At 40.4% G+C, this 26,628-nt stretch overlaps 3 protein-coding genes across 8 annotated transcripts; 2 read left to right on the top strand and 1 right to left on the bottom strand.

Moving 5' to 3' along the window:
* The first annotated feature begins 536 nt into the window (after positions 1 to 536).
* On the top strand, positions 537 to 15,048 carry git2a (G protein-coupled receptor kinase interacting ArfGAP 2a). 6 transcript variants are annotated; one of them, XM_083979588.1, is made up of 21 exons: positions 537 to 874; positions 3,480 to 3,613; positions 3,889 to 4,001; positions 4,096 to 4,201; positions 4,310 to 4,396; positions 4,491 to 4,621; positions 4,754 to 4,848; positions 5,414 to 5,459; positions 5,929 to 5,980; positions 6,079 to 6,151; positions 6,262 to 6,359; positions 6,460 to 6,571; positions 6,670 to 6,809; positions 6,930 to 7,079; positions 9,264 to 9,512; positions 10,470 to 10,559; positions 12,083 to 12,165; positions 12,336 to 12,527; positions 12,791 to 12,922; positions 13,458 to 13,521; positions 13,881 to 15,048. In XM_083979588.1, the coding sequence occupies exons 1-21, from the start codon at positions 823 to 825 to the stop codon at positions 14,091 to 14,093; spliced, it is 2,412 nt and encodes an 803-aa protein (XP_083835714.1). In that variant the 5' UTR covers positions 537 to 822; the 3' UTR covers positions 14,094 to 15,048. The 6 variants fall into 6 exon arrangements, with proteins under 6 accessions (XP_083835714.1, XP_083835710.1, XP_083835715.1 ...); XM_083979584.1 differs by lacking the exon at positions 12,791 to 12,922; XM_083979589.1 differs by lacking the exon at positions 10,470 to 10,559.
* A 248-nt stretch (positions 15,049 to 15,296) lies between these two features.
* tchp (trichoplein, keratin filament binding) lies at positions 15,297 to 20,901 on the bottom strand. The gene is made up of 13 exons (XM_083979592.1): positions 20,750 to 20,901; positions 20,199 to 20,393; positions 18,539 to 18,749; positions 18,391 to 18,447; positions 17,980 to 18,048; positions 17,473 to 17,646; positions 17,284 to 17,396; positions 17,133 to 17,199; positions 16,873 to 17,045; positions 16,710 to 16,791; positions 16,445 to 16,630; positions 16,132 to 16,275; positions 15,297 to 16,020 (listed from the first exon to the last, which is right to left on the bottom strand). The coding sequence occupies exons 2-13, from the start codon at positions 20,387 to 20,389 to the stop codon at positions 15,988 to 15,990; spliced, it is 1,500 nt and encodes a 499-aa protein (XP_083835718.1). The 5' UTR covers positions 20,390 to 20,393; positions 20,750 to 20,901; the 3' UTR covers positions 15,297 to 15,987.
* Positions 20,902 to 21,876: 975 nt separating this feature from the next.
* Positions 21,877 to 25,323, top strand: gltpa (glycolipid transfer protein a; the record flags this gene model as incomplete). Its single annotated transcript, XM_083979593.1, has 6 exons — positions 21,877 to 22,034; positions 22,166 to 22,293; positions 24,471 to 24,529; positions 24,635 to 24,768; positions 24,865 to 25,015; positions 25,141 to 25,323. The coding sequence occupies exons 2-6, from the start codon at positions 22,191 to 22,193 to the stop codon at positions 25,321 to 25,323; spliced, it is 630 nt and encodes a 209-aa protein (XP_083835719.1). The 5' UTR covers positions 21,877 to 22,034; positions 22,166 to 22,190.
* Positions 25,324 to 26,628: the final 1,305 nt, after the last annotated feature.

Raw genomic sequence — 26,628 nt, forward strand, 5'->3', positions numbered from 1 at the left:
CTATTTCACGGTTTTATTATTTAACTCACGGTTGACATCAGTTTTGTGACACTGTGGATATATTGAATTAATTGTTCAACGTGTATTTTGATATTCATGAGTGACGCTGATGGGCGAGGTGTGTTTTAAAAATATTAAAACGCCAGAGGATAGAAACCTACCCAGCAAACTCTGTCGTCATTATTAGTTGTATAATATAAATCGCACATTATATCACGGTGTCAAAGGGTAAATAGATCAAACTCACCTCCTGTGCCTAGGTCAAAAAGTTTATTTTGCCCTCAGTTAGAACTGCAAGGGTGTATACCGTCAAAATCCACGCCAAATATATCGATTTTAGGTGTTGTTTTTGCGTATTTAACGAACTTGTAAAAATTAACGTGACACAATATAAGAATGTGTTATTCTTATCGCGCTATTCTTCCGAGACGTCCGTCTCCTGAGAGTCTGAACCGCGGGCACAGAGCGCACCGTCGATAGGTCACAATAGCAGCAGCTGCCGCTGGGTTTGCTCTAGCTCCAAACAGCCACAAGAGTAAACTACCAAACGGCCGTAGGCTAGTTAGCTTAGTCAGGTGCTAAATCAGCTAAGTAGTCGGCAGCGGCGGTGTACCTTAGTCCTGTGGGGCAACGTTATAATGGTCGTAACGCGTACGCTAGCCTTAAGTTAAATGAAGTAGCATCCTAGTTGTTTCAGTTGTTTTTAATTAACTGGTTTAGGTGTAGCTAACGTGGAAAGACATCCACACAGAATAATCAATGATTAGCTGAACGGACACAACACTCGGCTCCTTTTAAAAGGCATTTCTTCCTCAGTTAAGGATGTCTAAACGCCTACGAAATACTGAGCTGTGCGCCGATTGCAGTGTACCAGGTAAGCAAATTCAGAGCCACCCCTGCAGGTTTTTTAGCTTTTGGCCATTATTTATCTACTGACGTCTGCTGCTTCAAGCTCAGAGAGCCAAAGCTTTGCACTGCACACTTCTAATTTAAAGCGGATTATTGATGGTGGCGGCCCATGCTGCTTTCTTCTTGGCAGTAATTTCGACATGCAGTTTGTTGTTGTTTTGACAGGACAAGTTGTCAGTGTTGTTGACAGGTCCCTAACCGTGTAGCTGCCGGGTGGAGGATGCAATCAGACCTGTAGCAACTGTCTGTTTAACCGTTTCCATCCGGCGTTGCTTACTTCAGATGATCAGGAAATCATTTTTTTTCCTCTTTTTTGACGTTTATCAAATTGCTGTACAGCTCTTTTTAGGCGGGGTTGTCACCAATAACAGACAATAGGATCGTGCTTTTCTCCCAGTGAGACATCAAGAAATAATCCAACGTTGTTGAAGTCAAATCTTCTTCAATGAGAAGTCAACCCAGATCAGCAGGAAACTGCTATGTAAGATCTCTGCCATGACTGGAGTACAACTGCATCGTTCATAAAAAAAGAAAAAGAAAAAAAAGTGTGCATACAGTGGGTACTGTGGTCTGTTGGTTCTTTTTGTACACCACTGTGGATACTGGTACAGTAGTAAAAGAAAGGTCTCTGCCATGTTGAAATAGTGTGAGTGAACTTTACTAGATTTGTATTAAAGGTCTCTAATGGTATGGATTTAAAACCTAACAAAGTTTGCCAGATTCAACTGGTGTTGCCCCTTTCTACTGCTGAAGTATGGCAAAATATATATGAACTAGTGGTATCGCCAGATGAAATGTTAGACTCAACTTTATACCATTTCCGTCAAGATGTCACGAGAGCAACATCCACACCTTCTCAACAGAGATTTGTAGTATAATGGATGAGATAAACGAGGAATTAAGCTTTTACAATCAGGTATTTCTGTGAAAGCTGAGGAAGTAGCCTCTGCATTGTGTCTGAGGCACTTTCAGAAGTCCCATTTATATAGAAATGACGTGATGTTTTTCAGCAGGCACAGGAAGCAAAACAGGATGCTGAGTGAATTGACCGCATGCTTTCAATGCAGAAGTTTTTCTTTTCTATAGTGGCACCACAATATATAAGTGCAGCATACTGTGAGAGCAGATCATACATCGTTTTTACATAAGCAACTCTTAAGAGATTGTTATCCTATGTAAAAAAACTCATCCATGTGCGTTGTTACAGGTCTAATACTCAATAAAAATCAAGGAAAGCAATAACGTGTAGCCTACACCAAATATTCAGGATTACTACCCTGTGCTCCCATCATGTCTTTCAGACTAGTGAACCCCCCAGGTCTCCACAGCAGCTGGCCTGGATTGCCCTTCCATACAACTGTCACCAGTTGTTGGCTGTGAATATTTTTAGAGTTTCAAAGATGTGGTATTAAATTTAGCAGCACTTGTTGAGGAAAGGGTAAAAGAGACATGTCAGCACTAAGACCGGCAACTGGTACCCAGTTTTCAGAGTCTCCTCCTAACTTACTCTCCACCAAGAGCAGAGCTCCAACCAGCAACCGGAGCAGCTGTTCCTCCTACACCTCAGCTGCTGCTAAGACACTTACGGTCTTCACTGTCTATCCTGTCACTGTGCCAGCCAGGCAGTCTGCTCAACCATTTATTGGCCATAGGGAGTGGTGTATGAATTCTCCGTTATATTTACGGTCTTGAGATTTTTGCTGTCAGAAGAGTCTCGCTACAGATGGAAGACAATACAACTCTGTGACATTTGTTGTAGATGAAGTACACGAAATAGGTCAAGGATAAGTACACATTTATTTTGGTCACAGAGTATACTGTGTCTTGTAAGTACACTCTATCTCTCTTTTTAACACTGTACATTACCTGAACGTGCATTACTAAAATAAATGCATAACATTTTTTACAATGTTTTGAAAGAGGAAGCTGCTCTCTTACTCAACAATAAAGTTGAGGTGCTTCAGTCGTTGACTGTTAGTTTTCACTTCCTTTTTTACAGTGCAAGACTTTCCCTAAACCTGTGGTTTAAAAAAGCGTTGAATGCTTACTGTAGTTATTATGACTGACTTTTGAGGTTTAGCCCTCTACCTTATTTTCTTTCCTCTTTATACAGAACCTAACCTGTGTCAGTCTAATCTTAACTTTGCACCCTGCACTGTACCCTACTTTGCGTTAACTGTTGTCACATTAGCCTGAATAGTGCTTCCTGTGGCCTTAGCTACTAGGCACATGACTAGCATCATTCTGTATTTTGTTATCTACTAAAACAGCTGAAACAACTGTAAATAGTGCATTCTCTGGGGATTATTTTCAGCCAGGGATGAATACACATTAGTGCTACATCATAAAAAAGGAACATGTCACCAAGTACAATGGTGTGAAACAAAATGATTTGGCTAAACAAACAGTACAATAAGTTAGAAGGATCTGTCAATTGCTGGTTGTGGTTTAGGCCCCTAAAGATTACTGGAACTCAAGAAGTGGGAAATTAACATTAGCTACTTAGTAATTTGAATAATGGTACTGATTGTTAATGGAGGAATGATAACTAAATTTCTGTTCCTTCTCAGAACCTCGCTGGGCCTCAGTGAACAGAGGTGTGTTGGTTTGTGATGAGTGCTGCAGTGTTCATCGAAGCCTGGGAAGACACAGCTCCCAAGTCCGCCACCTGACACACACACCATGGCCTTCTACACAGCTACAGGTAATACCACTGCACAGATTTATGTTTGCCTCTGCTAAACATCTTTGTATTTGCAGCCATGAAGTCATTTTCAGTGGCTTTGAGGTTACTGCACTTTTAGATTCAGCCGCTCTGTCTCTTTGCTCAAGAAAAATGTGTTGACATCACTTGAGTATCAGATCTCAGCCAGTTGATTTGGGCCAAATATAGAAAAGTGTTTGTTCGGGGAGGGGGAGTTGTTTACAGCCAGTCCAAATTCTACGAAATCGACTAAATCTCTCTTTGATTTCATCTAGATGGTTCAGACATTATATAGCAATGGTGCAAACTCAATATGGGAGCACTCCCTTCTGGACCCTGCATCTGTGATGAGTGGAAAACGCAAGGCCAACCCTCAGGACAAATTGCAGTGAGTTAAACTTGCTTCACGATAATTAAAATATAATAACAATTTAAACTCCTTTTCTCTTTTTGAACCTATATTTTTCACATTGCCCCACCAGCCCAAACAAATCAGAATTTATAAGAGCCAAATATCAAATGCTGGCATTTGTCCACCGCATGCCTTGCCGGGAGGATGACAGCTCAACAGCCAAGGATTTAAGCAAGGTAAAGCTGCTTGCATCGATTCTGAGAAAACTGAAACAGGATTTTGTACAAACTAGTTTTTGTTAAATTTTGTAAGTTAGTTAATTGTCTTCTTTTTTTTTTTTTTAGCAACTTCACTCCAGCGTTCGCACCGGGAATCTTGAGACGTGTTTGAGGTTGCTATCCCTGGGAGCACAAGCTAATTTTTTTCACCCTGTAAGATTCACCTGCTCCATAAAAAAAAACTGAATTTTCGTTTGTGCTATGTCTTTTCTATTGATTTGAGGCATTGTATCTGCTTCTCCTCCAGGAAAAAGGAAACACTCCCTTGCATGTAGCTGCAAAGGCAGGGCAAGTATCTCAGGTTGAGCTATTAACTGTTTATGGGGCAGATCCTGGAGCTCCTGACAGCAGTGGCAAAACTCCCACCGACTATGCAAGGTTAGCTATTTTCAATAATTTCATAAAATGCATGCTAAAAAAAACTTCAGGAACAGATGTTTGTAATCTCACCTTTTGTCTGTGTGTTTTTCTTCTTTTTCCTTTTCTTTTTAAAAACATATACCTCTGTAGGGAAGCTGGCCATCATGACCTGGCAGACAGACTAGTGGAGATTCAGTATGAACTAACTGATCGACTGGCGTTCTACCTGTGTGGGAGGAAACCAGGTATGCAGTGATATTGAATTGAATTTTTTTTTCATTATTATTTATTTAACCAGGTAAGTCAATTGAGAACCAGTTCTCATTTGCAAAGACCATCTGGGCCAGAGGCAACAATAATAACATAGAAAGTACATTTACACATAAAAAAACATGACCAAATTTGCACAAGTTCAAAAACAAAATGTTGACATCATAAGATTTTTTAAAAATGTACAGTATGTACATCCATTCTGACAGCTAGTAAGGGAGCAATGATCACAGGCAATTGTTTGCAATGAGTTTGTAAAGGACAGAAACGGTATGAGAGAACGTTTTAGAAGCTGACTATGTGTTTTCAAAGAAATGAGTCATGAGCATGTTATTCCTCGTGAATGTTTTGAAAATTTGAGAGACGGTGTTTTAACTTGCTTGTTCACACTTCTGTATTTATTTAGTCATCTGAAACCTGGATATAAATATCATCAGTCATATATTTTGCACTCCACAACAGATAAAAACAAGGGCTGATGAGCTGAGGAGTATTGACATTAATTCAGGCAGTCATGCAGAAATTCATTGTTTCTTTCAGATCATAAAAATGGGCAGCACTTCATTGTTCCACAAATGGCTGACAGGTAAGGATGTAGAAGTTGTAAGTGGATATTAAGTGCTTTGTCTTTAAATTGTGATGTGCCTAAGTGATTGGATTTAACGTGAATAGAGCCGGCGAAGTAAAGTGCAGTCAGCACAGTTGTTTGTGGTTGTATTTTTGCTCTGAGGCTTGTTCTGACATGCTGTTGAGCTCCCTGCAGCATCTGCCTGAGTTGGAGGAGACAAGCCCAGTGAAATAGTTTACATACCCACCAACAGTGCAATTGCTGCAAATACTTTATCAAATAACTCTAAACTTTCAACTCCAAACAAGTCTGTTGTGGCAGAGCTCCCACTATTCCTCTTAACACTGAAATGTTGCATTTGATCTTTTTTCATTGCTCTCTCATGATGGATAGGAACGTGTAAGTATTAATCAGAATGAAGTATGCATCTTGTTGGCCTAACATCCCAGCAGTATATAATTATTAGAGGTTTTCTTCTGTCTCATAGCAGTTTAGATTTATCAGAGCTGGCCAAAGCAGCAAAGAAGAAACTACAGTCTGTAAGTATCCTTGCGGTGGTCAGTTTTAGATGGTTGTGCCTGTTTTTTTCCGCTCCTTTCTCACTCTCACTACACTTAATTTCCTAATATTAATGCAGCTCAGTAATCACTTATTCGAGGACCTGGCCATGGACGTGTACGATGAGGTGGACAGACGAGAGACTGATGCAGGTAGAAGTTCTTGGTGTGGTCCCATATCCTGAGAGCTACTCACACTGATGCTTTGAAAACATTGTTGCAGTTGTTCTTGCGCTGAACTGAACACTGTTGATTACTTGTAGTGTGGTTGGCCACGCAGAATCATAGCACCTTGGTGACAGAGACAACGGTGGTGCCTTTCCTCCCTGTGAATCCAGAGTATTCATCAACACGGAACCAGGCAAGCCAGTTTTCACACAACGCCCAAACTAAAGCTTTATTGTTGCTCTGAACTGACTTTGACCTTTGATCTTTTTTTTTTTTTTTTTTTTATAAATTAGGGACGACAAAAGCTTGCAAGATTTAATGCACATGAATTTGCCACTCTTGTGATTGACATACTCAGTGATGCTAAGCGGAGACAACAAGGGAATTCAATAGCCACTCCCAAAGGTCAGTGATAAATTGTTGCTTTATTTAATTGTCCTGCTGTTACTGGACAGTTTTTTCTTGTCCGTGTGGGTGTTTTACTCTGTGTCCCTTCATTCCAGACAATGTTGAACTCATCCTGAAGAGTGTGGCTGTCAGGCATTGTAGCGATAGCCAGGACAACGACCAGCCTGACTATGATAGTGTGGCATCTGATGAGGATACTGATCAAGAACTTCCCTTGGGCAAAGATAGGACCAAGGTATCGTAGCATCACTTTGACATATCAGATCTCTGACATACACCATCTCTCTCTCTCTCTCTCTCTCTGTCTGTCTGTCTCTGTCCAGGTGCCTTTACTGATATGTTTTTAACCTTACAGAGTCTGGACTCTGACCTCTCAGACAGCCCTATTACTATGCAAGAATACATGGACGTGAAACATGCGCTCTCTGCCTCTGAAGCCAAGATCCAGCAGCTCATGAAAGCCAACAACAACCTGAGTGATGAGCTGAGGCTCATGCAGAAAAAGGTATCCACCGAGCTCCACCCATAAGATCACTAACACCGGGTGCCAGCCTGAGGGGGGGCCACAGCGGTCAGCAGAGCTCTTCTCCTGCCCAGTGTGATCGATCTCTGGTGTGGAGGCCCAGCCTGCGGGTTGTAATGAGGGCTGAGCTGCCTGAATAGAGATACTCTGTTGCAAGATAAGGTGCTGCTGTGACACCCTGCTGGTCCACCCTCTGTTTTGGCCAGCATGTTTTTTTTTTTTTTTAAATCCAAAGCTTGAATGTAAACTGGAGATTTTTGTGTGTGTGTGTGTGTGTGTTGATTTGTTTTGTGGATTTGAGAAGAACAAATGCACCCTTGCTCCAGTTATAACAAACACAGTTTCGTCAAACCTTTTTTGTAATATATAAATTTAAGAGCTTTTTAAAGCTACGCTCTCTAATGTTACTAACAAGCATGTTTTGAGAGCATGACATAATTGACTGGTTTTTAATCCCTTCATAGCACATAGTGACTAACTGAAATTGTATGTGGCTCATCACATATACTGTGTTAGACTGAATGTTCTTAGAAGATTTCCAGCTGTTGTTTTTGGTAACATCCTTTGGCACATTTTTTTTTATTATTATTTGATGTTTTCGAAGTTGTCATAGAAATTCAATAGAGAGCATACTCTTCAGCTGATGCAAACATGAATCACACCAAACTGTCCTTGGTCTTTGACAGCCATATATATATACCATATTTATACATTTTTGGCTACAGATGTCCAAGCTGCATATTTTGTTAAAATGGGTCCCTGACCAGTGATGTTACATTTTTGTTATGTTAGAATTGCTTTAATTTGGCTGTTTGGGAGGAGGATGCAGATTGTTTGAGCGACTCTCTCTTGGTTCTCAAGGTCATCCTTTCACTCTCTTGCAGTAGACGCACAGCAGACAGCGTACACCATCTTAACGACATGACATATCGTGCTAGTCCTTGCAAATTATCACTCCACAGAACAGATGTATAGGCTATCATATTTGAAAAGATCAATTTTCTGTTATATTCAAACACTGTTTGATAACAAATCATCACAGTCTTCAATACACTGATGTTAGTCATTCATCATGTTAGTAGTTTCACCTCCTCACTTTTTTCTGAACCGGTACACAAATGTCCTATTTTCTCTGCATTGAATGCAAGTGGTTGCATTAATTCAGTCCAGTTTGCCTTTGACAAAATCTTCCAGATCTTGTCCATTCTTGATTCTCTCAGTCTGTCTGTACTGTAACTGCACCTTTGACTCAAACTTGCACCTGTGTTGCTTACCTGTGCAACAATCTTTTGCTTGCTTATCACTTGCTTTGCATTTTTAAACCAGAGCATCCCTGGTTTAATAATCCCTACCAAAGCATTTATCAGGTTACTGTGATGCTAGGTGGTTCAGATAAGACCATGTTTCTGTTACAGCTGATAACTACTGGAGGCTGTAATAATGAAAACTGGAAGCTGTTCCAGTAGAAGCAGTAACAGGATTATCAACATTGTGGATATTGCAGCACAGTATGGGAAAATGTAATCCTATCCTATAAGTGAGGATGCATGCAGAGTACACAGTCAACAGACTGGAGTCTCCGTAATTCATTATTAACATTGAAGCAGTTTCAGGTTTGGTATGATGGTGACAAGTCAGAGATTTGGTTCTTTAGCTTCTTTTGTTGTCAGAGCAGTACTGAGACTATACACTGTTGCCCATAAAGTTGAAATAATTTTGTTTTCAGATACGTCCCTATTTTTACTCCTATTTAAACATATCAGTAATCTTCTTTCACCACGTGCAGTGATTACATACTAGTCCCAGTTACCAGTTTTGAGGAGATATACACTTGATATATCAAGAATAAATCACATTGTCACAGTCATTTAATGAGAAGAGGTTAAAAAAAAAACATCTTATTCCAACTTTATGGGCAACAGTGTATATATCAAGTGTATAATATGATATCCACAAATATGTGTTATATTCCTGCCAAATAAAAAGCATGGCAGAATTATAAAATGTGAGTTTTAGCATGCTGACAGTAGCAGACTGTTACAGGGTAATAGAAATCTTGAGAGGAATGTCGGGGGAAGAGCTGTAAAGACATAGTGGACCAGGACAGGGAACAAAGCTTGCTTTGCTGAGAGCACCTCTTAGTGTATTGCTGACCGTCTCTTCCAGCTGCACTCTCTGCAAAGCGAGAACACCTCTCTCAGGCGGCAGGTCACAACCAATATCTATCAGATCCCCAGCGGTTCAGACTACCCTGACCCCTCCAGTCCCTCAGCCCTGAAACGCCGGCAGTCTGCGCGGGCCAGTCGGCCCATGTCTATGTATGAGACCGGCTCAGGCCTGAAGCCTTATCTCCCTAAAGGGGAAACTCCCTACCCAGACGAGGGTATCCCCACCCTGCAACCCTTCCCACCTCATGTAAGTAAGACCTGTTCCCTGCTCTCCTTTGCCATTTCCTGTCCACTGCCCTGTTTCCATGACTTTCCTCAATGTCTTCACCCTGTCTGCAAACCTTTCTCTCTTCCATTTAAAAAAATATGTATATATGTGTGTGTGTATATATATATATATATTTTTTTTTTCTCTCTTTACACTTTTTCCTCACTCATTTGCCACTCATTAGTTTTCTGCTGCATCAGAAACATCAAAAATCACAATGGTATGCATTTAGACAGAGTCCGTCACATTTCATTTTGTCCAGTGTTGATACAAGACTATCATCTGCATATATCTGCTGTTTACTGGAGTGCTGCTTGTTTTGTTAGACAAAAACTTAGTTGTACAAGCAAGGGGATGCTGTTATTATGATAAACTTTGAAGGTTTGTACTGTGTTTTATGTTGATGAAGCATTAAAACGACCATACAAATTCTCTGTGTTTTTGTAATGCATGATACATTCACACACTCACTCCATCCTCTCATCTGTTTCAATTCTCTTTTTGATAACCAGGCAATATGTTTGTGCATTTATTTGAGTTTATGAATCATAGTTTTCTGGTGCGTTTGCTCTTGATGAATTAACTCTATGGCTCCTCAGTCATGTTTTTTTCCCCAGGTCACTGTGCTCACGGAGTAAATGTAGCAGGATGATCTGTAAAAACAACAACTCTTCAAAGTCTACAAACTGTTGATCAGTCTTAAGTTTAACCTTTCTTAAATAATTAATATTTCTAAACCTCAACTAAATAGTCATATTCATTGCACAGATGTAGATTGTCGCCAGCTGCATTCTAAACATACAGTATCTGGTTCAGCCACACATGGCTTCCTGGCTTGTGGGACATCTAATCTCCTTCGCTTTTCAGTTAGTATAAAATTTACTATTTTAACTTCAGAAATGTGCCCTTAAAATGTGATTTGAACCCTGTCTTTAGACGGAAAAGGGCGCTTTTGTGACCGCCTCTTCATCCCTCCCCTCATTTCCATCCACCTTGTCTTGGTCGAAGGACGAAAGTGCTCAAAAGGTTAAGTACACCCTCGCTCCGTCCACACCTCGTGGGACACAGCACATCCACCTGGAGCCCTTTACCATTGCTACCTCTTTCTCCTGCCTCACCTTCCTCTGTCCTCCATGTGCTGCTCCTTCTCTGACCTGCTGCATGAGCCAACCCTTCACCAGACACCTGCCTTCAACAGCATCATCCTCCCTGCGCAGCTAAACAAGTGGAGCTGTGTGGTTTTGTAAAAGGCAAAACCTCTGCCTGACGTTGAGCAGAAAGCTGTGCTTGTGTTGCAGCTTCTGCTCATTTTAATGCGTTCTTTCTTTGCTCCAGAGACCGGTAGAAGTTGGAAAAGTTTGTAGGGTTATGTACTTTTTTGTGAGCAGTCACCTGTCTGTAAAGAGGAGGGAAATAAGACTTTTTTTTGAGATTGTTAAAAATATATTTATACATCTCATGTTTTTCATTGAAGTCGTCTTTTACCCTCTGTCTAACAAATGCTTTTGCACAGTAAGCTTCCAACAGCATGCTCCCAACTCTAGTGGCCCAGGAGTTGTTTACAGTCATCTGTTAAGGCAGAACAAAGGCTTCTCTAAACATGTATGAACTAATGGCTTTCCATGCACACTGCATAGCATTTTCCACTGTGTACAGGACAGGTGGAAGATTTTGTTTAGATTCTCAGAGGACACAGATCGAAACAATAATTAATGTGTTGTACTTTTAGCCTGTGTGATGCCACTGTACTTGTTTGTATGTGCTTCCTGTTTATAAATGAAGCTCTTAGTCAATGGGAAATCTGCATTAAGTAAAGTAACAATGCACTTGTTGAGTCACAGTGAACGATGCAGCGCTCCTGTTTGTGTGGATACACTTAGTAGCTGTGCTGTGTATGATTTACTTCTATCTATGAACTCATCTGAACCCTGACTTCTCAAATAATGACCCTCTGGGGTTTACTTCAGCTTTAATTTGTAGAATGAGTAACACTTGTGTGTCATGGCTCTGACGTAATGTTTCTACCCATGTGTTGCTGATTATTAGTTGTTTTGTTAAACTGTTTTGTTAATTGTCATCCATGACCCCACCCTCCCTTCAGGAGTTCAAAAGTTTTCATACATAAATTAACATATTGACACATTTGATGAAAATCAGGTCAATGTCAGTCAAGTCAGCACTGGTGATAATATCATCCCCACATGAATAAGCTGTCTGAACTCTGCAATATCTATTTTTCTAATCCTATAATGATTGCTGTAAATGTATTATATGCTCTTGCTCCACAGCTTTATCGGCTTGTTTCTGTCATCTGCACCACTTTAACATGTTTATATTGCAATTTGACATCGTCACACTAATGTTGGCACAAGGAACATAAAGGGGCACATTCACTACATGTGTTTCCCTTCTTTGTCGATGAGTTTGACATGTAGCATTGAAATTGTGTTTTCACCGCAGCTGTTTCTGATTTGTAAATCTTCAGAGATGTGGGACTCGGTCTTGCATGAGACACATTATCAGTTTTTTTCTCTCTCTCTTCCTTCAAGGCCTCAAAGTTAGAGAAGCAAAGCAGCATGCCAGAAAGTGACTATGACAACACGTTCTATGACTCTGAGATGGATGATTCAGGGTAAGAGCAAGTTTGTACTGGTTGTTAAATGAAATATGTGTGTCCTGGTTCCTAAGTAGAGTTTAAATGGTGTTTTTAAGTAACATTATCTGCTGTTTTGTCTTTAGAGTGAAATCAAGAAGTGGTGTTTTTGGCAGTAGACACACTTTGTTGTGCTTTGACCCCTGTAGTTTGAGCAGGAGAGGGAGGCTGAGGAGCAGTGGCTGGCTAGGGGAGGGCAGCTCCATCCCTGAACTGGATGATCTGGGAATGGAGTCAGACCCCACACTTCCCAGCACAGAGGACGTCATCCGCAAAACAGAACAGATCACCAAGAACATCCAAGAGCTGCTGCGAGCTGCACAGGAGAACAAACATGACAGGTCAGAATCTGAAGAGGATCTGTTTTTTGTTTTTGAACACTGGTCTAGGGTTAGGGAACTGGGTTTCAGTTTTCATTTCCCTGCTTCTATTTTAAACCCTTAGTTCCTCTTACATTCATCATTATTCTCTCATGTTTAGTTGAATTTATCTTCTGTCACTTCCCTTTATCTGTAATCTTCACTCTCCCCCCTCATTTTACTTCCACTCTGCTCCGCTGTTGTTCTGGTGTTGCGTTGTCCCACTCCCTTACACCTGTGAGCAGACCATGTGAGCGTGAGGGTGTGCGTCGACTCAGGCACAGCCTGGGATGTTTCAGCACTCTGGTACCCTGGGCTGAGAAGGCCCCCTCTCCCCTTCAGCCGCTAAGCCTCCGGTCCCCTGACCCCACCTCCTGGTACTCTGGCTTCTGTCCCTGCCTCCCAGGCACAGTTTCATTTTCCTCTCCCTCACACAGTTTCAAGCTTCTCGCCTTTTCTTCTCTCACCTGCTAACAAGCTTCCTCTTTTTTTTTGCTGTGCTACTGAACGCTCGAATTTGATCAGTTGAAAACCTCCCTTGATTGATTTTTTTGTCTCAAGCACTGATGGCTTCAGTTCAGTGATGAAGGGTTAGAAGCTATGACTTAACATTAACTTGTTTGTATTTTTCAGGTTGAAATAGATTATGCTGTGGAGCCAACATTTTTAAATACGACCTTCTTTCTTTGAACAAAAATGTCTGTTCATCATCAGCATGTTTTAGTTGATGTCAGTCAGAAGATATGGATAATAATGCATGGTGTGGTGTGAATACAATGTAGTACCTTGTACTGTAAGTTAACTTGCACGCAGTAGCTTTTGATATTTTATTAATATTTGTTATAAGATTATGAGATTTGAATGAATGTGATTTCAATATGTTGAACTCATTGACAAATCTTCTCCTCACAGCTTCATACCCTGCTCAGAAAGAATACATGTGGCTGTAAAAGAAATGGCTGCTCTCTTTCCCAAGGTAGGGAAACAACCTTCTACACATTTGGTACATATTGGTTACGTTACAAACAAGCATTGATACAGCCACAGCAACATTACAAAGGTTTCTGAAGTCAATTTAAATGAATAAACTAGTTCCTCTTAAGCATATTTACGTATATGTTATTGTGTGTTGGAATACATATTATGTGTGTAAATGTGTTAAAAGGAAAAGAGTTTGGTGGACAGACCAAAGTAGACTCTGGTCTCATGAAGTTTCAGGCCAGCAGAGGTCATTGTGGCTCTAAAGGACCTCCATTAAACTGCTTTGCACCGCTTTGTTGAGTTTTCAATGGACAGTTTCCACGAATATCAAGATATTTTAACCTTCCTCTGCAGAGGCCGCGCTCAGATACTGTTAGAGGCTCTCTACGCTTGTTGACCTCCAGTGCTTACCGGCTTCAGAGCGAGTGCAGGAAGGCGGTGCCTTCAGAGGGCTGCCCAGGACCGGACATGCAGCTGGTCACTCAGCAGGTCATCCAATGTGCTTATGACATTGCCAAGGCCGCCAAGCAGCTTGTCACCATCACCACAAAGGAAAATACCAACTAACAGCACTTAACAAGGCTGCAAAGCCATTAGCATCTCAGCTTTGTTATTTTATTTTTTAAATCATTTTGTTGTTGTTGTTGTTTTTTGTATTTGTGGTATATGCATGCATTTGTTTTTGTTTTTTTAATTTATGAATAAGTATTGACTGTATTTAAAAGCCAGCTCTGGATAAAATCTGATTGCCAAGGGAAAAAGTCAGCAGCTTTACTTAGGGATTCAAAGCTGCTGTGATAGCACAATTTCTCCTGAGGGAAAGGCAACGTGCAGCAGATTGCAGGACAGGTAAACATTGTGGTTTCTAGATTACTCTTTAGAATTTGAGTAAAAGTCACACACACATAGAACTAATCTTTAGTCCATAACATAAAATCCTTTCACTGAGAGAAGGATTTAAGCACAGTACCGTCAGCTGAAATGATGATACAGGTTAATGTTATCAATCCAAAGCCAGACACAGATGCTGAAAAAAGCCATAAATGAGTCATGAATCCATTGTCACTGAAGGCTATGGTTAACACACATCTCTGTGTATCTATAAGAGCTTCCTCTCACTAACCACACTGTGCAAGCATCATCATACTGTAAAGTCTAATCGTCAAATAGAAACTGACCATCTAGTTAACTTCTATTAAATGTTGGGAACTTCATTAATGCACACTTTGTAGCCCTGCAATGCTGTTTGTTGAATTGAAAAAGCTATTTATATGGTTTGTCTCCTGTCTCCCAGTTTAACCCCATCTGTGGTGCACTTATTGCAGCTATTTATGTTGCCAAGCCAGTGAATGCAAACAACACTTGTTCAGGAGGCAAGTTATATTCTTCACCAGCAGTGAGATGTTCTGTTGTTATGATTTGGTGTTTCTAACAGGCTCCACACTGCACTCTACTCTGCCGTCTTGTGTGCCATTGCAGTGTCAGTGATGTTACAAGATATTTAAAGCTTAGAGTCATACTGTATGTGTGTCCATGTGTTTTGTGCTCTTTTCTGTTGCTGCTAGTTTTGTATTTAATGTGCAACATGTGGGATAGAACTGTAGACATCTCCTCTATTATTGTGCAACCCAACATTCATGCGCACCAAGTGTTTCAGACTTCATTGTCATTCTGAAATCTGATCAAGATAATGTAGGTAAATGCAGGTGTTAAGTTGCACTTTTTGGAAAAAAATATTTTATAAATAAACAAACATAATTTATAACTATAGCCTGTTGTGCTTTGCCAGATTTTGTATTTTATCATGTGCCATTTGTTTGATACAGAACACTGAACTGATTTGATTTGAACAGGTTTATCAACTTTATTTAAAATGTATATAACAGTTTAAAAAATCAAGATAGAAAATATATTCTTTGAACATTTGAAGAAATGATTTGTTCTTTACATACACAAATAACAAGCACAAAATTATGAACAACATGGCAAAATTGATGGCCTCATGAAGATGAATGTTTCCTTCCTTTAAGACTTAAAAAAAAAAATTCTCACATGTCCATATGTACATCAAAAGAGTTATGGATTCATGAAATTGTTCAGGTTCTCCTGCTCACAACAAAAACAGGTTTCAGAGGTTATCACCTCTATAGCATGAAATTCTCTCTTGTATTATTTTCCCTGGCTGAGCAAGGCAGGGACGTTGCACCAAAGGAACAGATCCTTACTTGGTTTGAATGAAGACTGTGATCCATCTGTTCCACTGGAATCAGGTCAGAAAAGGGATCTCTCTCTCCAGGGCCAGTATCGAGAGGAGGAACAATCGCATGACCAATAACTGTCAGGGTACACATACTGTATGTGAGAAGTGTTTTAAGACACAAAATGTGACTATCCTTTAAGGCTAACCTCTAGAAAAATATACATCTCTCAATTCTGTATTGACTTCAGCCTTGCATGTTGCTCATGTCCAGGCTGATCGAGGTCGGCTGTGAATCTGGAAGGGACAAATGTGATGCTGATTTTAATACTGATGGCATTAAAGAATGTTTGGGAAGATCAACATTCAGAGTTTTCAGTCTCCTGCAACTTTACTTTATCTCTTTACCTTCTGCTGGTAGCCTTTCTTTGCCATCCTTTGCATTTCAAGCCGCAGGTCCTCCTCTTGGACACGAAGAGCCTCCCTCTCCTCCTCCTCTTCCTGCTCTATTCTGCGTTGCTCCTCCCAATTCTCCTGGCGCTGCTGCTCCACCTAGAGTACACACACACGCAACAAAAAAAAAAGATTAGGCCTGTTGTATTATAACAAGCACATTGTCTGATGCTGTTTAACTGTCTGTTGAGGTTTCTCAAATGTACACCAGTAAGCTACTTAATAGTTTGCCAATAGTTTTGATGATGAAGACAAACATCTTATGAACCTGAGCGTTTAACTCCTGTATCCGTGCTGTCCTACGGCTCTCGTCCTGGTCTTTCTCCTGCCTTCTGATCTCACTCTCCAGCTCCAGCTCCTGGATCAGCTCCTCTCGTCTCTTCAGGGATTCCTCCTGAGCCTCACGGTTCTTCTGCATCTTCAGCTCCAGCTGCTGCTGTCTCCCCGCGAGTACCTTTCAAAGAACAGTGCAGGGAAGGTATTAATCTCTATTACTCTTTTATATATCATGTGTATAAGTGTCAAACATTTACCTCATGCATGAGCCGTTCTCTGGCTTTCCTCTCCCTCTCCCACTGTGCCTCTCGATTCTCCCACACACGCTGAGCTTCTTCTCTGAAATGGTTGGAAAATTGTTTAGGACAAGCAGGAGTCCCTTCCTGCAGGGTCACAGGTTACTTGAACCATGATTCTCACCTGTGTAGGATGTCAAACTCCGCCTCTCGGTCCTGCTCCAGCTGAAGCTGCTCCTCAATAACCTGTTTCATCCAGGCAGCATCAGCGATTGCCCTTTCCCTGCGGGCGCTCTCTATCCTCCTGTCCTCCTGCTCTCCTTCCAGCAAGGCTGCCAGGATCTTGCGGTCGGCCTCCTGGTGGGCACAGTGGAATTCAAGGAAGACGTCGAAACATAAAAGATGCATTCAATCTGGACTAATACAGTGGTATGTAGTTCTTACCAGTTCCTCCTGAACTTGCTGTGCTCTCCTCTTCAGCTGAGCTCGATACTGACGGATCAAGAAATGCCTGATGGAACAAAAATCCCATGAATCCATGTATAAAGTATCATCTCCCTTGTGATCAACTGTCTGCAGAAAGAGCTTCCCTCACCCCATCTCTGACTTCTTTTGCCTTTCCTCCACTTTCCTCCTCTCCTCCTCTAGTTTCTCCAGCTCCCACTGCTGGAGGAGCAGAGCCTCTTGCTCCTTCTTCAGACAAGTGGCCTGAGAGAAGAAAAAAAATGCTTAAATCATCATATCATTTTTCACAGTAGAAACACTTTGTCCAGGATCTGTATACCTCCTCTTCCCTCAACTTCAGTTCTTCCATCTGTTTGCGAAGTTCTTCTGCTCTCTCACGCTCCTCTTGTTGCCTTTTCTCCTTCGCTTGCTTCATCCTCTCCAGAGCCTCTTTCCGGGTCCTTTCATATTCATTTTCAAAGCGCCTCTTCTCCTTCTGCTCTGCCACTTCTTGCTGCATGTTTGAACAGATGGGTCACTTACAGTAGGTGTCTTCACTTTCTCAATTATGTAACATGTTGAGGGGACTAACATCAATAGATTTCAGATTTCATACTGTGCTCACAGATTAAATGGACACTCTTTGACTTGAAAATCGATATGTTAGTGGGCTCCAAGTGTTACTATTAAGCTGATGGAGGTTATACTTGTGGTTTGGTTAAAATTGAGTAGAAAACACCAACTCCAACAGGTAAAAAAAACTCCTCTCATTCTTAGATAGTTATTAAAACACTTGAGTAAACAGTAATTGAACTGTTCTGTGTGAAGGCTGTGATGGATTTCCTACCTGTTTCTTCTCAGATAGCTGCTCCTGCCACTGGCCGACAACATGATCTTTATGTAATGCCGACTCAACCTGTGGAGAGATTAAAAGAGCTGATATCTGACATGGATGAGACAGGGATACTGATGAACCTGACCCGTAGCAGAGAGGATACCATAACATTTTATTCTTTTAAGACAACACGGCACTCAGGTTAGCAGGAAGTAATGGAATATCTGCAACACTAGTCCTATTCGTTTCCAGATCAAATGGACGTCTTGACAAAAAAAAGTGTCTGTCTTCTCTACTTGCTGGGCTCTTCAGATATACAGGATGGGCAATGGATTACCTATCACTTCACCAGCAGCCAGACTTTGAGGTAAACGTTTTGGCAAGGAGTCACTTTTGAATTAATAGTTAAATGGTCGTAGCTACCTCTCGCAACTTTGGATTGTTTTTCTTCCAGTGCTCCCTCAACAGCTCTTGTGCAAGCTAAGGATACAAAACAGAAACAACAGGGATTACACACTGTGCACTGCACTGAAAAGAAATATACAGTATGTGTCTGATTCACGGCAACTACCTTTCTCCTTCTTTCCTCTCTTGCTGTGCGAAGCTCTTCAGTTTTTTGCACTAACTGACTTGCCGATGTGCTCCTGTCAGGGACCACTCCCCTGAGCTCCGCCTCCAGCCTGTCTTGCTCCTCTTGCAGCATGGCCCTGAGCCGATTCCTGCGCTGCTCCAGGCTGGCCTTCTTTTCCTCTCTCAGTGTCTGTTCATGGTACGCTGACATACTGACAAAACAGTGAAAAAAACGTTTGGGTTGTCTTTCTCTTGCATTTATAAACCTATGCAGGACATTACAACACTAAGACGCTTAGATTTGAGGGAAGATACACTGATATTCTGCACACCTAGAGTGTTATCAACAAGCAACTAAATATTGTAAAAGAGGCAGTGAAATATTCGCTCAATATTCTTATTCATCAGTGCACTATAAACTTTGTCTATACATCCAAATACACTCCTTAGTAAGAAAGGGACTGGCTGTATGTTTATATAAAAAGGCAGAGAAACTGCTGTATATCTAATAATATGTAATTTTGCACTGTGTATGTGTTTAAGGTAGATCAAAAATTGGCGTGATGAAAATATGAAATCAGCTGATGTTAACAAAGACCCTCAGGAACCTGACTAAGTTACGATTTAATGGGATAATAACTTTATGAATCACTGCCTCTTTTTAATCTATCTTTACCTTTGCAATAAAGAGACTGTTTGTTTGGGATGATTACTTACAGAGTCATCAAAAGAAAGGGAGTGAAAGAGAAATGGTTATAACAAGGCCCTCTGCCAAATATATTATTTCTGAAAATGGATATGATGACAACAGAAACACATCACCAAAAACAAATGTCAAGCTACAACTGTTACTTTTTTGATTTGGCTGCTTCAGTGGAGGAGGAAATCTTCAGTCCCTTACTTCACTAATAAAACCACAGAAATATAATACAAATATTCCGTTATAAGTCCAGCACTTAAAAGTGCAGTGAAGTATCTGATCCTCCTATCCTGTCTTGTAGAATGTGTTGTTTTATGAAATGTGTTGAATCTGTGTTTTTCTTTTGTTTTTAGCTCAAGGGTTAACCGCCAGCTTAGGGGCTAGATAGAGATGGAGATAAGAAATTGTATATAAAGACAGTACGGTAGTTTGAGCTGAAGCAGAGAGATCTCACAATATGCATCAGAGATTTTCCCAGATTCGGTGGGATTTTATGACACTGTCCTCCTTGTAATAAAGTATTCTTAAATACAAGTGAAGACGTGTCAGAGGTGGTCACTTCTTTTCATCAACACATCAATATACAACAGCAGGAAAAACATATCCCTAGTGAGTTAAACTCTCATATATATTATACAATTACATTATTACTCTTGCATCAATGTAAAAGAAGGATGTTATATGATGCTGATTATTTTCTTGATTAATTTATTTGAGAACAGAGATAAACGCCTATATTGTTTTCTGTCAATTCACTAAACAAATCAATTAATTTGTACTTGTGTATGTGTGGATAGTTTCATTTATCTCTCTGTAATGCAGTCCAGTGTCTCAACTGTGTGTTTATAAGTCCAGTAGCCCAACTGAGTAAAGGCACTAAGGTACTTTCCGCTGCTGACTTGCTCTATCTATCTGTCAGTTGTTGATGAAATCATGCTGTAACTGTGATGGATGAAGTCACCTCTGCTGGTAGGAGTGTCGGGAGCTCCACGCCGCCTGTTTCTGGCTGCGGACACTCTGCTCTCTGAAGTACCGAGCATGCAACTCCCACTGCTGCCGCAACCGAGCCTCCTGCTCCCGCTGCCGGGCCAGCTGTCCGGCCAGCCCCCGGGACCGGCTGGGCATATGGGCGGAGAGGGTCGGAAGAGCCATAGAGCTGTATCGTAATTAACACATAGCATAAGTAAACATGTCCTAAACTTGATTTGACTAATGTTGCTTGTTTTATTTTTAGTGTGTAACATGGACTTAACACAAACTTATCCAAACATAAGCTTTTGTGTGCGTGTGTGTGGGATTAACAAAGATCACTCGTTCACACAAAACTGCGTCCCGTTACTCTCTTGTCTCGGCTTTGTTGCATATTTGGATGTGTTTTATGCATAAAAGGTTTACAGAAAAAAGTCAAAACAATAAAAACAAAGGGCTGTTGGCTGCACTTCTCATCGCCAGGCAACAGTCAAGCACCTTAGTTAGGAGCATTTATGACTCGATAAACAACATAATACTCACCTCTTCGACGGCGAGGTGGGTTGCCTGTTTTAAATGTTCGTGAAATGTAGGCGATGCTTCCAATTTCCACACAGAAAACACACCTTTATGCCATGGATGTTTGCGTTACGCAGCCCAAAGCCCCCGTTTTCCTTAGTTACCGATACACTTCCTGGTTATACCCACGCTACGGGATGAGGTCAGGCCAAAATTGATGGAACGCGAAACGTATTTCCTTGAAACATGCGTAAGTAACTTTACTGTTCTTCTTCATTTTGTTGTTATTCCCAGGTTCTTAATGCTGTCTAACTGATTTTTTTTTTTTTTTTTACAATAAAGTAATATATAACGAGACTTTATGACCTAATTCTAGGCCCCTATAATCAATCACCACCTACAAAGAACAAAAACAATAACACATTTTTTAAAAATTTCTATTTATCAAAAGAAGTAGGCCTAATTCCACAACAAAAAATATATTGTTGAAATTATCAACTAACCCTCAGCAACCCTATAAAAAAATGTGATATATAATGTTACTGATACTTTATTAAAGTGTTGTAATCCCTTACTTTCAATTACTTTTCAGCATCATTAATTTAGTCTGTTGCTGCCCTGTAGAAATTTCACAACCAGTGACCTTTCCAAGTTAATATTTAATGAAAACACAATGCTGAATTAGACCTCACACATATCACCTGGCACACATTGTCTGCAGATGCCAAAAGGGCATTCCTGCCAAGCAACAGAATAAACTTTTTAGCAACTATAGGCATATGGCTTTATTATGCTGTCGGCTATGCCAGTCCTTTATGAAATCACAATTAAATTACTTTTTCTAAGTTTTATTTTTTCTCAGTAACTATGGTAAATTTAAATTAAGTAGGTCTACATTTACATTTTATAAATATAATAATATAATAATAATTAATAATAATAATAATAATTGAATCCTATAAATCCCGTTTGATTAGTGCAGCCCCTCAGCACTGTCTGTAACTCAGTGACAGCTCAGTAAAGTCAACAGGCCATCATCGATGATGTGCCTGCAGGCCACATTGTGAGATCTTCCTATTCCCCAAAACTCCATTAGTAGGCAGTAAAGGCGCATGATTAAACGGAGAGGAAGACCAGTCAGTGTCAGCTGATTGGAGCACCTCAGGTGCTGTTGTAGTCTTTCGTCTGGACTTCGAAGTGCCGTTTATCTGCCCGTTTACCTGAGGGGTGGCGATGACCCGGATCTATCAATAACAAGTCGATCACATGAGCCGACGGGCTGGATATTCCGCCGTCACCTGGGTTCAGAGTAGGTACTTGGGTGTGTGTGTGTTGTGCGCCACCCTGCCATCCCTCCCTCCCACACACGCACACACACTTTCTGTTAGTGTCACAGTAAATCAGCAGTGGAGAGTTGACAACCTGTTGCTATCATTTCAGAGGGAAGAGTGTCGGCACTGAAGAGATGGCTCTGCTAATGGAGCACCAGTTCAGACAGCTGCCAGCTGACAGACAGGTGGAAACCAGACCGTTTCTGGAGGCTGTGTCATACCTTCCACCCTTCTTTGGTAAGTAAAGTTTCCACAGTGCGACAGAGCAGACACAGTGACATTACTGGACATGAAATTATTGTGGAAACAACTGTGAAAAACGTTTCCTCAGATGTCACTGGCTGCACAGAAATGCTGTTTCTTTATAGACTACATAAATGTATTATTTTTCAGCTTGTTATAATGACTGAGTTGTTACAGACTTATAGTGACAGCAAAGGCCAGATTGATGGCACTGACAAAGTCTTAATTAGTTTTAAGCATGTAGATTTATAGTACTGTATCACTGGAGTGTAGTGGACTGATAAATTGGTTGAAGAGCCATGAAAATACGAGGTTTTATTTAAAAGCAATCCACTGCAATGGGTGTTATTCCACTGATGTATTTGTTCAACCTTGACTAATAAGCACACGTCTTTTCATGAGGGAAATCTGTCGCAACACTTCTTTCAAACCTATAATGAAATGATCTTGCTCTTTCCAAATGATAATCTTTTTTTGGATCGTATTTCTCTCCATCAAGCTGTCGACAATCCTTTAGCATGCATAATTTAATCCACTGGCCTGGATTTTAAGTTGTGAAAATTGATTAGTATGGTGTTGAGTTCCCCTTGCCCATTCACTGGCGGCATGGTGCACCAGGGCATCTTTGTGTGACTTCATTCTGTATTAATATGCCAAAGGTCCTCTATTGAATTTGCCACGTGAAACCCTTGAGAGGAACCAAGTCTGATGTCGACATTAAACTCTTTCCTCCTTGTCACCATTGTTTTTCGTGACCTAGAAATTTCTTGGCCAACTTTCCAACAAGCCATTAAAGTCCTGCACACACATTATACAGTCACACAGGTATTTTAATTTATCTCTTCTCCTGGGCTTTACTGAGAACTCCATCACTTTGGTGCAGCACAAGTACTATTTTTATGATTAGGCTACTTAAAGTCTGTTGTTTAGCAGCTTGGTCAATCTCCCACCTTCCACCACTGTCTAACTTCACCCTGAGAACAGGTCTAATTACCCAGAATAATTAACAACTGTGTGGGTGCGCAGGACTGTTCGTGAGCCAAGAGCTGAACAAATGATGCGGTTTGTTAATACACAATTATTCATTATTTCATTATTGTTAGAATACATTTTAGCTTTAGTAGGGTTGATTGCATGCAACCCCCAGAAACGCTGCAACATTTTTTAACCTCTGTATAGTGTCGAAGATATAGAACAAAACCACAGAGGATGAGGATGTCTCTGAAACTAGATATACTGCCATCAGCGTTGTGGCGATACATCACATCAGCACAACGGATTTGGTCATGAGTAGTTTCCACTAACAGCTCAGGGGCTGAAAGCTGTCTGTTGTGTCAGTGGGTCAACCAGGAGCCGTGTGTGGTCGGGACTCGAGATGTCTATTTGTTCACAGTGCTGTCACCAAATACTCCACCAGCAACCTGATTAAAAGACACCCAATTATAATACTGCAGGTAATAGTGAGTTTAGTCTAATAAGGTATAGTGGCTTTATTGAGTATGTTAACTACTTAGACCAAATGTTTACAATTATATATGCAATTTACATTTGTTTTATATAGCTTATACATTTGGCAAAACATTTGTTTAGAAAAATATTTAAGAGCATCATGTATACTGTAGACTTCATAGTTGATCCAGCACTTTACCTAAGCCACACATATCAAAAATTTATCGTAATGAATTAAAGACACCAGCTTTGTGACTGCCCTACTGCACTACTTGCCCTTGTAATGTAGCCTGTGTGTAATGTATTTGGGATTTTCTGGAGCTCTAGTGTTGACTAGAATATGTTCAGTGTGAGTGAACACAGACACACGAAAGAGTAAATAAGGAAAGCTATACTCAAAAAATGAAAGTTTTTTGGTGGTGAATTATTAATGATAATTTTTTTTTTTTTAATGGTTGTAATTCTATAATAAAAATCAAAATGATAAACCCAACAGACATCCAACAAGAAGCCATATACACACACAAACTTGAACTCAAGTTTTGACAGTTACTTTGTTAGATCCTGAGATAGTTGATTTATTTTGGTCACAAACTCTAATATTCTCTAATATTAGTCTAAGGGTAGACAATAATAGTACTTTTTTTATTGTATTTATTTTATGTACTGTGTGTTCATTTTCATTCATTTCAGCCACACCCTGTGTTAATATTTCTCCTCAGACTGCCTTGGCTCTACTATATTTGCACCAATTAAAGCTGACATATCCGGGAACATCATAGTAAGTTTAATTATTGTTTAATGCGACCTGAGTTAATTTGTCGCTCTGCTCGTGTATTTCTCATTAACTTCTACTGCTTAAAAAATGTATTGTTTTAACTACTAGAAAATCAAGGCAGTTTATGATACCAACCCAGGACGGTTCAAGACGCTACAGCAGATTATGGAGGCAGAGAAGGAAATGCATGGAGCAGAATGGCCCAAAGTTGGAGCAACACTCGCTCTCTTGTGGCTGAAGAGGTTTGAGAAACTTCACATTTGTGTGTTTTATGTTTTCTTCATTGTCATCAAGTTCTGTATGTATGACCACAGTGCACATCTTCTTTTTTTCAACAGGGGTCTACGATTTATCCAAGTCTTCCTCCAAAGTCTGGTAGACGGTGAGAAGGATGACCAGAACCCAAACCTCATTCGAGTCAACGTCACCAAAGCCTATGAAATAGCCCTGAAGAAGTACCATGGCTGGTTGGTGCAACAGCTGTTCAAAGTGAGTCACTTGACATTTATTTCATAAGAGATTTGTATCATCGAGAGCAAACAAGCTTGGTCTGTGTGACTTGTTTAAAAATTGATGTAGCGTTGTCCCAATGTGGTGTCTCTGTCTGCTTTCAGGCAGCACTCTTTGCTGCTCCATATAAGTCAGATTTCCTGAAGGCTCTCTCCAAGGGTCGGGACGTCAAGGAGGAGGAGTGCATGGAGAAAATCAGAAAATTCCTCATCAACTTTTCTGCCACAGTTGATGCTATCTATGAGCTGTACAACAAGATGAATGCTGACCTTGACTACAAAGTGTGACTGCTGGATGCTCCTCTGTGCCCTGCTTAGTTTAGAAGTCAACGACATTATGCAATCTACACTTGTGCAGTTTACAGTTGGACTTGGCTGCCCTCAGGTCATCTGACAGCTCACTTTGAGGGTGTATTTATAATACACATCAAATATTTGTGCACTTTTCGTCATCTGTTTGCCTGCTCTGGCTCTCTGTGTGTGCCTTTTAGTCACTGTTGTTTTTGATTCTGGGGAAATTTTTCCAAAACATCCACAGATTTGAACGCTGTATTTCTTAATCTGAAGAGTCAGGTCTCTCAATAGAAAACTATCCTGCATTTAAAATAAAGCCTGGTATTTGTGTAAATGATACTCACATAAATATCAGAGAGTTATACCAAGAATGAAAGAGCTACCGACTCAACAAATGTTTTTGAACCAGCAACAGGACTGTTACAAAAGCCTTAAATGAACTTACTGACTTAATTAACAACCCGACATTGAACAAAAATATCATCTTTGCAATGAGAAAGAAAGAGGCTCCTTTTATTAGTAATCATATTAATAATCAGAAAACTACAACAAATCAAAATCACACACATCCCACATATGCTGAACATTTTTGGATCAGAATTTTTACGTTTTTTATGTTTTACATCAAAGTCATCAAAATGGTACTTATTACCTTCACTACAGCTTACACCAAACAATCGCCAGTTTACCCTGTGTCAACATTTACAGTGTTTGATGTTGGATTCAATAGATAGATAATAATAATCTATCCGTAATCTATCCAAAAATGGATAGATCAGATAGGTGTTAGTATGTCCACTGTTGTAAATGGCTTTTATCATTGCACACCAGTTTGTGCCTTAAGCTGGAGATACTTACGTTTTCTGCCTCTAATCATATGTTTTTATAGATGTCACCTTTTGTAAACCAAGGAGACCAATTGAAGGGATGATTCAGGGTTTGTTTTTTTAATGTGAGGTTGTGTGAGATAGTCATAGGTGGTATATAACCTGCAGCAGATTCTGAGCAGCACACTACCACTTGGGAGAGCGAAGCAGGAGCAGCAGTGGACTGGCAGAGTTACTGACATGTAGCTAGAAGTGTCTAAAACATATTTTTGTGGTGGCCCCATGCGCAGCAACACACAGCTCTGTGAGTCTCCTAATTGGGATCAGAATCTACTGCAGGTAATGCACTGACTATAGATATTACACAACCCCACGTCAAAAGACCCGAACTCCCCCATTACGAACAAAATGCTAATTATCTCTGGGGGTCTGGTCTGCCTCTATTATACCTCTTTGTTATGCAGGACTTGCA

This window comes from Trachurus trachurus (genome assembly GCF_905171665.1).
Source record: "Trachurus trachurus genome assembly, chromosome: 9".
NCBI classification, from domain to species: domain Eukaryota; kingdom Metazoa; phylum Chordata; class Actinopteri; order Carangiformes; family Carangidae; genus Trachurus; species Trachurus trachurus.

What these genes read in the sequence shown, in the direction of transcription:
- tchp (XM_083979592.1), bottom strand. Translation starts at nt 20,389, where the DNA reads ATGGCTCTTCCGACCCTCTCCGCCCATATGCCCAGCCGGTCCCGGGGG. An exon ending in GAGTTTGACATCCTACACAG is followed by an intron (nt 16,792 to 16,872) that starts GTGAGAATCATG and finishes CAACCATTTCAG; the next exon opens with AGAAGAAGCTCAGCGTGTGT. An exon ending in TACAGGAGTTAAACGCTCAG is followed by an intron (nt 16,276 to 16,444) that starts GTTCATAAGATG and finishes TGTGTACTCTAG; the next exon opens with GTGGAGCAGCAGCGCCAGGA.
- git2a (XM_083979588.1), top strand. Translation starts at nt 823, where the DNA reads ATGTCTAAACGCCTACGAAATACTGAGCTGTGCGCCGATTGCAGTGTA. An exon ending in GTTCCACAAATGGCTGACAG is followed by an intron (nt 5,460 to 5,928) that starts GTAAGGATGTAG and finishes TCTGTCTCATAG; the next exon opens with CAGTTTAGATTTATCAGAGC. An exon ending in CAGACGAGAGACTGATGCAG is followed by an intron (nt 6,152 to 6,261) that starts GTAGAAGTTCTT and finishes GATTACTTGTAG; the next exon opens with TGTGGTTGGCCACGCAGAAT.